Source organism: Ursus maritimus, unplaced genomic scaffold (assembly GCF_017311325.1).
Source record: "Ursus maritimus isolate PB19 unplaced genomic scaffold, ASM1731132v1 scaffold_34, whole genome shotgun sequence".
Classification (NCBI taxonomy): Eukaryota; Metazoa; Chordata; class Mammalia; order Carnivora; family Ursidae; genus Ursus; species Ursus maritimus.
Window position 1 is genome coordinate 27,811,737 of NW_024426008.1, and position 12,019 is coordinate 27,823,755.

Sequence of the window (12,019 nt, forward strand, 5' to 3'; positions counted from 1 at the left end):
TCTTTAAAAAAAAAAAAAAAAAGAAAGCCAGGAGGCAAGGACAGAACAGCCTTCTGTTGCGATATAAACTTCCATGGGCGCACGAAACTTTTATTTCCAGTCACGAGGCCTTATGATCGTTAAGTCTGGTTTGGACATTGTCTTCCATGACTGGATGTCTTAAACGATGGCTGACAGCAAAGGTTTCCCCAAGCCACGCTGCTCAAGGCCTCCGTCGTGATCACTCACAAGTCAGTTTTACTGTCAGTGCTGGGCTAGTCACAGGCCAGCTCATGCCCAAAGCATAACTAGGCCGTAATGCACAACGGCATCACAGGATTTGTTGAATTTTTCTCCTGCCACGTTATCTGTAAACAATTTCAACCATCTAGCATTAAGTCGGCTCCTTTATATTTCTTTAAATTTATTTATTTGAGAGAGAGGGAGAGTGAGGGAGAGAGAGAGAGAGAAATGGAGCCAGGGGGCAGAGGAGAGGGAAAAGCGGACTCCCCGCTGAGCAGGGAGCCTGACATGGGCCTCGATCCTGGGACTCTGGGGTCATGACTTGAGCCGAAGGCAGACGCTTCACCGACTGAGCCACCCCGGCGCCCCATATAGGCCCCTTTAGATAAGGTGATACTCTTGAGCCATATTCATAAAATCACCAAAGGGAATATCACTCTTGATTTACTTGCACTGAAAATCTATCGATCCTTGTGCATTTGGAACAACAACAAAGATGTCTTGAGTAAACTATCAGATTTAACCAATCCCCCAAATTACTTGTGGGCCTTCAGATATTGGGAGCTCGGGGTATGCGCTTTGTCTGCGGCACACTGTCTCCGGAGATTTCTTCAGAGCTCTGGAGAACTGGCTGAAACAGCATGCAAGCACACGAGCAGGTATCCTCCACTTAACAGAAAACAGAGAAACTTTACTGAGGTATGATACGTGGTTTCTCACGGACCCCGGCATTATGAAAGCACATGCTCTTCCTGAGATAAGACCAGGGAGCTGGCTGAAGACACGACTAAGCATATCACAGAGTGTTTCTGAGTTCTGCAAAGATAAAGCCATCTCAAAACCAGCAGCGCTTCAGTGCAGAGGGCATCAGCGAGCTGTCCGATAGAAAGAAAACTGGTAAGTGGCCGGAAATCCTGCACTTCCTAAGGGAGATATGCTGAGATCAGACGACAGGAACACAGCAGCCCAACCGGCTCCAGAGGACAGAGATGACGGGTACTTTCACGGAGTGACAACGCGATGCTCTGTGGTGCTGCCGTGGAGCCTGATGCTGACAGGGCCCGCGGTCCCTGCCGGGCACTCTGTCGGGAGCGCCACAGGCAGGCGGCTTGGGGAGGGAGGAGGGCATGGTCTGGAGTTGGTCAGACAGGGACTCCTTCAACAGGCAAGTACGAACAATACTTCTCCCCGGGTCTGGTAAGAACCCAGACAATGCACGGGCATGGTCACTGCTGTCAGTTCCGAGCAAGTGTGCTCTTCACACTTCCATTGAGTTGAATCCCGCAACCCTGTAAGTTCTTCCAGTCAGGAGAACTATCCTTTGGGCTGCAGAGAACTCTTCATCCACTCAAATGTAGGAAGGCAGGAACCCCCCCGGCCTTAAGACTCCCTACACCCACTCCTCCTAGAGCTCTCCTCTCCCTTCCCACCCCCACCTGCTCCTCCTGGACCAACAGAGTCGGGACCGACCAGAGCCTGGCTGATGCCCAGCCCATGACCCAGTTTCCCATCAGGACTGTCCCGTCACCAACCACACCCGTATCATCAGGAGCTCCAAGCTAAAGATGTATGAGGATTATGGGTTGTTCTTGTAACTTTTATTCAAATACATACAAAGCCTGCAGACAGCCCAATTTATCTCTCCCACCAGCTCTCTTCCTCAGTCTGGCACACTGCCATGGTCACATCAGGGCTGTGCAGAACCATCTCAGACACACAGGCCAATGGTCACTTGTCCAGTGACCATTGCTGGCACCTGCCCATGTGAGACTGACAGAAATGATGGTAAACATCTTTTTGGGTAAAAAACATATTTTTATAATGTACCTTTGGATAAAATGTAATCTTTTCTCCCCTTCTTTCCCAGGTCAGGCACTTAAAAATGAGAAATTTCAGGAACGGGCAACCAAGTTTGTTAAAATTCATTTGTTCTGGTTTCCTAAGAAAATTTAAACAGTGTGGGAGGTAATGGTGTTCAGCGTTTGCCGCCGGAGTTCGTAGAACCGACAAGGATGACGATGTTTCTGATGCGCCAGCGTCTGATTCAGAAATGCAGCAATCGGGGAGTCTCATCCGTGCTTAGTCTCACTTCCCCCGAAATTCCGTCTCCATAATTAGGTCATAGCCATAGTGTGAAATTGGTTAGATGAATATCACATTTATTGGGAAAAATGATTACCCTCTGTGTGGCCTGGCCTCTGGTACTGGTACACATTCCTCACGGCTTCAACTGCTGAATGACAGTCTGGTCCACAGAGAACTAGTTAGGCAGTAACTAGTTCACTTATTTCTTATCTCGAGCCCGTAGGGTGACTGTGGTCTATGTGCGTCACATTCAGTTTAAGAATCTCAGTTCTCAGAGTGACAAGTGGCTGAAGACAGGGCCTTGAGACGACAGGGTCCACGGAAGGGCAGATGTGGGAGGTGCGGGCTGGTGGTCACACTGTTGCACGGAGCCTGGCCCCACCTGATGGTCCTCCCTGTGGAGTCCTGCTTCTGAGCAGCTGCCCACACTGCCCACCACGGCCCCTGCTTCCTCTGTGAAGATGCTGTTTCGTGGGCATCAGGCTGGATGTGCTGAGAAGCGCTCCTGCCTCCTGTGACAGCAGAGGTCAGCCCGGGAGTCTGGAAGCCTGACCAAGAGCAAGTCTACTTCCTGTGGTAAAAAATCCCAACCACCTCATAGTCAACCTTCAACACAAAACTAAATCGCTCTGAGAAATAACATACTTTGAAATCCTTTCACGTGTTTATAAAAAGAAAAAAACAAAAAATTTGCAAATTAAAAAAAATCCTTAAAAAATGTATCAATAGCCTTCTTATTAACAAATACAAAACAGCTTAAGACACTTTGTGACTTCCTTAGGTCATGGATCAGGGGGATGGATCCACAATGAAGTTTTACTACTAAAATTTCATATTTGGTAAAAACTCCAGCAAGGGCTCCACTGACAAAATAATTCTTTTGGAAAGAAGAGTTGCAACTTTTCCAAAATGTCAAAAAGAATAAAGATGTAAACACCACATACTTAACATATTAATACAACAATGTTAATTCAGTTAAATAAATACAAGAAAGTGGCACCAACATTATGGCAATTTTTCAACGCAAAAATGTAGCTTGAGAATATTTTAAAATAAATAATTGCTCCCAAGAGAAATGAGTTTTCTTAGCACAAACCAAGAGCATCTGAGATAAAGTGCTATGGGACGAAGTGGCTCCACGCTCCAACCTGTTCATCTGTGAGCAGAAACGCCATCTGGGTCTCAGGTCTGAGGTGTCCGCCACCAGGAAGTGTCACTAAACGCCAGGCTGAGGGCCGTCTTTTGTCATTTTCCTGTTTTCTTCCAGCGTGTGCTTAAATATTTTCTTCAGGGTGTCGTAAACTACTGGTCCATTTTCAGAGTCAAAATTAACCTGCTGACAAAGAATAGATATAGACTCAGGACACAGCAGCAGAATTTTAATCAGCCGATTTGGGGAGAAAAGAAAGGAGGAGAAAAACCCTGACTTACAAACACAATTATATACAATGAACACCATACACAACACAGTTCACACATTAATTTAAATTGAAAGACTATATTAGAACCGCCAATCATATCAATACCAAACTTATGAATAAAAACTCAAAAACTGAAACCCCCTGCCTGGACGTGTGTACTTGAAGGGTGTCATGATGCAGGGCAGCCATGAGGACGGGATTCTGAATCTGGAGACTAACCGCCCTGGCACAGGGAAGGTGTCTATCAAAACAGTGCTCGCCAGCTGTAAGGGCTGCCCTGTGGCAACCCGCCCGGGAGCCCAGCTTTCCGCCAGCCCGCTACTTGGCCTCAGCTCACACGTAACCTCTGTAACGTGTGCACCACAATACCCACCGCCTTAGCATTTCTGGGAGCAGTGAACTTGAGAAGCTCACGTGTTTGTTTGCACAGAGAAAACTTTCATGGAAGTTAGTTTCCTTGCCCCACGGTGGGGACGTACTGTGTCCATGTATTTGGGCTGTTTGCCCAAGTTCAGAGGGCTGCAGGGTCGAGTGATGATAGGACAGAGAGCCAAACCAATTCCCACACCTCCGCCCACTCCCCCTCCCACAGAAACATGTGACTCCATGGGCAGGGCTGTGGAGGGTCCCCGCCTGGCTAACATGTTTGTGGTCAGAGACAAACAACTCCACGACTCCAGGCAGCACGTGCGTCACAATCACACGGTCGCCCTCGCACTCTAAGCCCCCAATCCCCCGATGAGGTGGGGGCGATGTGGAGCGGCCCAGGTGGGGGCTGCACAAGCAGGGGCTTTGCATCCTAGCTGACCTCTCCGAGCGAGCGCAGGTTTCCCAGTGTTTGCTGAGGGGCTGCAGCAAGCCGGGAAAGCTCTGGCCAAAGGCAAACAGGACCTTCGTGACCCTGAAAGCAGCCGCTGCCCAGCTTCCTTGAAGAGCTGGCCCAGAGCGAGAGCAGTCGGGGCCTCTGCTCACGAGACTGTGCACCAGGGGAGACAGCCACAAATGTCTCCCAACCTTTTCAAAGCTGGGTTTGGAACAACTGCTATGTTTAACTTTTCATCAGGATCCCCCTAAAAGGCCAAAAGAAATTATAAAGAATTCCTACCACATTCAGAGAAACCAACACTAAGGATTTTTTCATTCAGAAATTTCATTATATTGTTTATCCTATCTGCAAAAACTTCTCATTGACATTAATAACGGTTTGAATTGTTCACTTTGCTAAGCACCCAACTGCAACCCTCCCCAAGGGCAGTGGCCTCGCGGTCTAAGACATAAATGTAAGGTGCAAAGGACGATGCGACATGGGTCTGAGCCACTGGTTCTGGAAACTGCTGAGAAGAGACCCAGAGGCTGCAAAGCTCCTGAGAGTAACCCAGACACCTGCAAGGGCGCACTTTGGAGAGCACAGGGAAGCCGCGGCGAACCGCACAAACAGTAACTGGCATCATCGCTAACATCTACTGCAGATGCCGTCGCTGAGAAGCTGGGCTCTTGCGCTTCAGGACAGTGTCGCATCCCCTGTGAGAAGAACCAAACTGAAGGGGTGAGGGGAGCCTTTTCTCCTGGCACGGCCCTGGTTCTTGCTGCAAGCCAAAAGGATGTGCATAGAAAGGAAGCTTTTTTACTACTTTCTGCTTCGATTTGCCAACTAGGGCAGGGTACTGGGTCATCGATGCTGGATGCTGGGTTCTCAGTGGTCAGTTACTTGCTTAGGCCCAAAGTAGAATGGGCTCAACCAGAAAAGATTCTCTGACTCCTACTTGGCACATGATTTAAAAGAATTTTCTCAACATCTAATTGTTTCTGTATGAAAGCTCTTTGTTCCAATGTTCTCCTACAAAAATACCACATTTCAGCTTTTTCTAATATCACTTTTGAGAAACTAGTATTTTTTGGCCAAAGTCTATAACCACATTTGAGAAAGGTCAAACATGTTTCCATTAAGGAAAAATATACTGAAAGTTTTATTTTAGAGCAGGTGTGGGACCTCTGAATTCTGATTTGCAATTATGCTGAGGGCAGCATGTGACCCACCTTGGTGAAGGCTTTAATGGCGCGGGAGAGGATGGCTTCCTCCACGTCCGCCGGGATCCCCTGCAGGCTCACTATGCAGTCCAACACACAGAGAATGGTCTGGTGCTGGCCCTGTTTTCGCAGAAATCAAAAGCAAACGAGTGGTTTGAAAAATGCCTCAAGACATAAACTCAGAGCAACTGCAGAGCCAGGAGCTGGTGTGCAACCAAGTACTCGTAACCTCAAATACCAAACTCTCTACCAAGGGCTCTACCAATGTTTCCTGTTAGGTGTTAAGACAATTTGAAAAGCTTTCAGGAAATAAAATCAAAGCTGCTTAGTTATTACATAAAGTGTAACTGAATATGAATGTAAGTGTAATTTCAAATCAAATGTCTTTCTTGCAGTGAACTAATGAGAGGATCCACTCGTTTCTAGACACAACTGTTTCAGTTCAGCTAGCGGATGCTGACATGCTGCGGTGGTACATGGACTAGTGGCGGGCACCCAGTGTCAGTACTGCACGCCCTGCCTGTGGTGGGAACTGCGGGGGGGGGGGGGGGGGGGGGAGGACTTGACTCCCAGAGGCTGTTCACTTCAGAGAAGCAAAGGAGACTTCACCTCTGGAGCGGACGCGCATCCAGTACACTTATCCCTGAGAGCCACTGACTGCGCTTCCAGAAATCTACTCTGAGGGCCTAATCGGAAATGCAGAGAAACCTGCATGCACAAGAGATCATTACAGGGATGGCTACCAAAGTGAAAACCTGAAATAACGTAAACACCCTACATGTGGGGGTTGGAGCGAAGGATGATGAAGGCGCCGCGGGCGCCACGTGACAGACGGGCGTGAGCTCTGTGCCAGTGCCACTGGAGTTCAAGTCCTGCTCTGACACACGCTGCCTGCCTTTCCTGAGAGACGGGGCCTCATCCTGTCTGGGCCATGGAGATGGATGAAGGGGAAAACGGAAATTATGACCTGGCAAGGGCCTGGCCGCTGCCCCAGGGGTGACCTCCTCTCTCATCCCCTCACACAGGGGCTGAGAAGGCAGACTCTGAAACGGACTCTGGATCCAGACTCCAGATCCAGGGCGTCCTCATCTTTAAAGGCATGTGCACACGTGTGCGAGTGTGTGTGTCCGTGTCTGTGTGTGTCTAAAAAATGAATTATACGGTTGTCCGTGACCACGCTGAATGCACTAAGCTTGACAGAAAGGACTCAGGAACGTTCCGAGTGGTGTTGCTGGGACTGTGGCTGTTCTCGTCTGGCTTTGGATCTTCTAATGTGATGCTGGGCGTGCATGTCTTCTTACCTCAGGAAAACCTAAATTAGACCCAGATACGGGGTTCTGCACAAGTCCCCTTCTTCATAATGGATTTTTGTGCATGAAGCCTGTGCTAAGGGCCTTGGTTAACTGCATCAACCGCCCAACAGCCTCTTTACCTTCTCTAATAAAAATAGTGCTTCCGCGGTATCTGTGCGGCTGCCAACCAATGTGTCCACGTCCTCTCTGGTGATCACAGGCTCCTTCAGTTGCTCCACCCAAGACCACATTAGACTGCACAAGACGAAAGGGTCTCTTTCGCCACATATTCTTTCCCAAGCTCCATCTCGGGAATTTAGTTCTTTCTAAAAAGAAGGGAAGAAAGAGGAAAATGGAGAGGAAGGAGAGGGGAGTAGAGGAAAAGGGGAGGGGGGAGTGGGAGGAGGAGGGAGAGGAGGGGAGGAAGGGGGAAGGGCAGGAAGGATGGGGGAATGGAGTGGGAGAGAGAAAAGAAGAGAGGGGGAGAGAGGGAGGGGGAGGGAGAAAGGGGAGGGCAAGGGGTGAGGAGGAGGGAGAGGAGGAGGGACAGGGAGGCAGCACATTTTGAGGTTTGATGGCCCTCAGGCTGTCCATGAGTGACAGTCTTGGGCTCTGGGTGGATGGGGACCCCTCCCAGTGCCCCCACCTCCAGGTGGCACACTGGTCTGAGATGCTGAGTCTCTCCAAGCCTCAGTTTACCTCTGTGAAGTGGACCCTGCCCCACGTGCATGCTAAAGCTCCCTCAGAGAGGCGCTCGGCTGGCCCAAACGCTAAGCTCTCCACCCCGCTCTGAAACCACACGCACTGTTCAGGAAGAGGGAGCCTTCCTTTTTAGGTTCCTTGGAACAAAACAGAAATACTTACTGTGATGAAGTAGAATGGTAGATGAAAAAGCATACATACAACATTTGCAAATTACCCTGGGACGAGGAAAAGCTGCCTGAAACTTCAAAGTGGCCCCAGAAAAGTGAAGAGGCCGCAACTGTGGCAGACACACCTGTCTCACGCTCCTTTTCAGAGTCCCGTGCAGGCCTGGACACAGAGCCAGCCCCACATCCTGAGACTGGGCAGGGCAGGGGACGAGCAAGTCTTGCCCTTGCTGGAGGGCAAGTTAAGTTTATGCTGGAGATAAGTTTACCTCGCAGAGAGCAAGGGAAAAACAGGAAGAATTTTAATTTCTGCCAGGGCTCAGAATTATGCATTAGTAAATAAAGTATATGTGTGCTACAGGACTAAGCATAATAATTGCACATTCATTCATTCATTCATTCACACATCTGGTATTTTCACAAGACAGAATAGGGCAGCCTGTAGCACGATTCCTATAGCACCCCGCAGCGAGGCCCCGATGGCAGATGTGCAGGCCCAGGGAAGAGGGTACTTGCCCAGGAGCCCAAAGCAGAGCAGGGCAGACGGCGTTCTCTGGGTTTTGTTCGACCCCAGACGTGATGCTCCTGCCCCGCTGCCAGGGTCCTCTGGCTCTGGGTTCCTCTGGTTCCGCTTGATTACCTCATAAAGAAGCCACTGTGTTGAGTTGTGTGGAGGCCCCGTTCCCCACAGTTCACACACACAGATCTGCTCTGCAGTAACCAGAAGCTGGACAGAACGGCACAACTCAAAGGCCCTACCAGTAAAATGCCGTTACACTGTCGTGTTTTCTGAGATCCCTCAGGGGGCTTAGCAAAGTATTAACCTCATGAGCTGCATCCCGGCCCTGCCACATTCGGGCCACAGGACCTTGAGCATGTGTCTTGACCCCTGTGACCCTCGGATTCCCTAACCGTGATACTTAATTCATAAGGACCGTGAAGAATAAGGAAGAATCTTAGGGTATCCTCTGCCCTACAGGTCCCTGTGAGAGCAGGTGACACAGCAGAGAGGGCCCAGCACAGGCACAGGCAGCACTGTGCTGTCCAAATCACAGTTCACTGGACTAAGTTGTTTTATTGCTGAAAGGCCCATATTAAAATCCAGAAACTGAAACAAAGGGCAAGACTATCCCCACAAAAGGGTCCTGTTCACCTCTGGAAGATGCTTTTGTATGCAAAGTGCTCCAACAGTCCGGCCCATGCCGGGCTGACCTATGAGGGGTCCAACCACTAGCTCCCGCGGCTACGGTGTTGCAAGGGAAGGGCCTGCAGACTGAGCCACACCGAGCCAAAGGCTTGTTCAGTCTGGAGTAAGAAAAGATACTCCATGTTGTAAGAAATCAATATATGTAACTATTTGCTCAGCAAACACCTGCAGTTCTGACAAACAATGTGCACGTGCTCTGCAGTCCCACAGCTGTAAGTGGGTGCAAGGCTCTGTGCCTCATTTTCCCACGTCTGCATCTGGAAGGTTCTGACCCTCCTGGAAAGTGTACATGCCTTGCTTAATTAATGTAGAATACAGAGGAGCGGCTACACAAGTAATTCGTGGGAGATTATAGGCTAACAAGTCTAGATTTCACTGAGCCAGGCCTCCCCAGGTCAGCCCCACATATGGCCAGTTTACTAGTTTCTGGTAACTAGGTGGTAAGGCCTGCCTTTTGTCTACACCAGCTGCTCATTCAGGGCACTGGGCACAACTGATTTAAGACTGTGTTTCTAATGAAAATACACCACAAAAAGGGGTTAAAATTTAAAACTACACATTCTAATTTAAGTAAAAGCCAAGAAACGGACCCCAAAGGCACAACTTCGGATAAAACTAATGGTACATGGGCACCTGGGTGGCTCAGTCAGTTAAGCATCTCACTCAATTTGGGCTCAGGTTATGATCTCAGGATCATGAGATGGAGCCCACGTCAGGCTTGATGCTGAGCTTGGGACCCTCTCTGTCCCTCTGCCCCTACCCCCACACCCCTCTCACTCTCTCTACATAAATAAAATCTTCAAGGAAAAAAAAAAAGACCTAACGACACAAAGGTACTCTGTGGCTTGCTCTCATTTGCTTTGTGGAATCTAACTGTGGCCTCATGGGGGTGCACTGGGAAGTCTGCAGGAGGGATGCTGAGCAGACAGCATCCATCATGTGTCCTCCTGACCTCACTCAACACTTGCATTGATGACTTTGGAAAAGAATTTTCTCTGATTTCTCTTACGTCTCTGGTCAGTGATTCTCCAAGTGTGGCTCCCCACCAGACTCAGGTTAGAGATGCTCGAGTCAGTTCCTAAAACTGTCTGCTGCGGTCTGTCCCACAAATGCAGAGGGACGGCAGGAAGCCGCCACATGTATTAGCATCAGTGCCCTGCTCCAGGGACCCTGCTAAGTGCTGAGCACTGAGCGCTTTCTTTCACACAGAGATTGAGAAACCTCAAGTTCAAAAGTTAATTATTACACAAACAGGTCGTCAAATTCCCGTAACCCTTAAATTTGGGAAAATGTATTATGTTTTTGCTCTGACATAAGTATTTCCTCCCCACACTTAATTAAATGAAATACAAGTACCTGCCACATTTCTACCTTCCTTTTCACCTCCTCCTTTTCGGCAAACTCATTTAAACTTGCCAGGGCTCTGGCTGCCAGTATTCTCCTGGCTTCAACACTCAATTCAGACTGCAAAGCAGTGTGTGGAGCAACTGCAGACAGATCTTTGCTGTCCTGGGCGTGGTTGCGTCCAACCGAGAAGGGTGCTTTGGGGCTGAAGCCACAGTCCACGGGGCCACGGAGGGTGTCGGAGCAGCAACCAGCAGGGGTTTTGTACTGACAGCAGGGCGCTTGCTGGGGAGAACACTCTGGTTCCGTCGGGATATCTGCAAGATTCAGTGTAACTGGTTCCTTAAGGTTGTATGAACCCGAAACACCCGAAGAGAAGGTTCTGCTCCGCTGTACTTCCTTTGTAATAGTCTCCCTATGGAAAACCTGCGACCCCTCATCTTTGAGTCCTTCCAGGCCTCCAAATTTAGCCTGATTCCAGAAAGAGAATGTATTTCGGACGAGCGTTTCCTTACTTGGATCAAGCTGTGGAGACTGGGGGCTGTAGCAGTGGCTTATGGGCTTCTGCTGCCCAGGGTTATGGCCACACAAGGCCTGGGCAGGCCCTGTCCATGGAGATCCCCCCTGCTCCAGAAGCGACTCAGCCCTCTTTAAATCTGAGTCGCTGTAGCTCAATCGCCTTTTCAGATGAGTCAGGGGCTGAAGGCACTCAACATTCCGCCTCTTCCAAAGAGGGTCAATCCCTTGCTCGCTGGAAAGAATCACGTCCTGATTCTCAAAATCTGCGGCCACTGCAGTGGGGGGGAAGGAATCGGATGCATCGCTGCCCTGCCTCAGTAACTCTTTATCCAGCTGCAGGGTGATCATCTCAGAAACCGTCTTCTCAATTTCGGCAGACAGGCTGGGCCCTTCTGCCACCTCTTCTGTCACCACTGGCCTGTTCTCGGCTAAGTCCAGTAGCAATTTGCAAACGAGATGGATAATTTTGGGTACGTGTTTCAGAAGTCGGGCCTCATAACCATGAAGCAGATGCCGCTGGCGAATGAGATACTGTGCTAAAGTAACCGCGTGTGCTTTAGGGTCACAGCAAGAGAATATATTGCGAAGAGGAATCAGAAACTGAGTAAATTCCCTTACACAGAGTAATTGTCCTCGAGTTTGTATGGAATTGGGTCGCTTTGCCCGAACAAATATAATTGCTTGGTCAGCAGTCATTCTTGTTGCAAAAACTAAGTAACATGCTATTAAAACGCCTAGAGGTGAAGAGAAGATGGGTATGAAAAAGTTTATAACTTATTATTACTCTTTAAGATTTAAATTTTGACTATGTGTTAGGAAACCTATAAAAGATCATTTTAAAGACAATTATAACTGACTGACTTCTTGTACAAGTGTTTATTCACTTGTCTATATGTCACTTCTCCCCCTAACTGAGAATCCACAGTCATCTCTGTACCCTGAAAGGGAGTAAAGGTGGGTGAGGGGGATGAGGGAGTAAGAGGGGCCGAGGGGATGAGGGAGAGAGTGTGGTGAGGGGATGAGGGAGAGAGT

At 49.1% G+C, this 12,019-nt stretch overlaps 1 protein-coding gene across 3 annotated transcripts in view; it reads right to left on the reverse strand.

Annotated features, from left to right (window-relative positions):
• Nucleotides 1–575: 575 nt before the first annotated feature.
• Nucleotides 576–12,019, reverse strand: part of PTPDC1 (protein tyrosine phosphatase domain containing 1) — a 58,846-nt gene continuing 47,402 nt past the window's right edge. The window contains exons 7-10 of one of the 3 annotated variants that reach the window (XM_040620361.1): nucleotides 10,481–11,721; nucleotides 7,189–7,374; nucleotides 5,766–5,876; nucleotides 576–3,643 (exon numbers count right to left, since the gene is read on the reverse strand). In XM_040620361.1, the coding sequence (XP_040476295.1) occupies nucleotides 3,524–3,643; nucleotides 5,766–5,876; nucleotides 7,189–7,374; nucleotides 10,481–11,721 (1,658 nt within the window). In that variant the 3' untranslated portion in view covers nucleotides 576–3,523. The remainder of the gene's footprint in view (nucleotides 3,644–5,765; nucleotides 5,877–7,188; nucleotides 7,375–10,480; nucleotides 11,722–12,019) is intronic. The other 2 variants (XM_008690874.2, XM_040620362.1) reach the window with 2 other exon arrangements.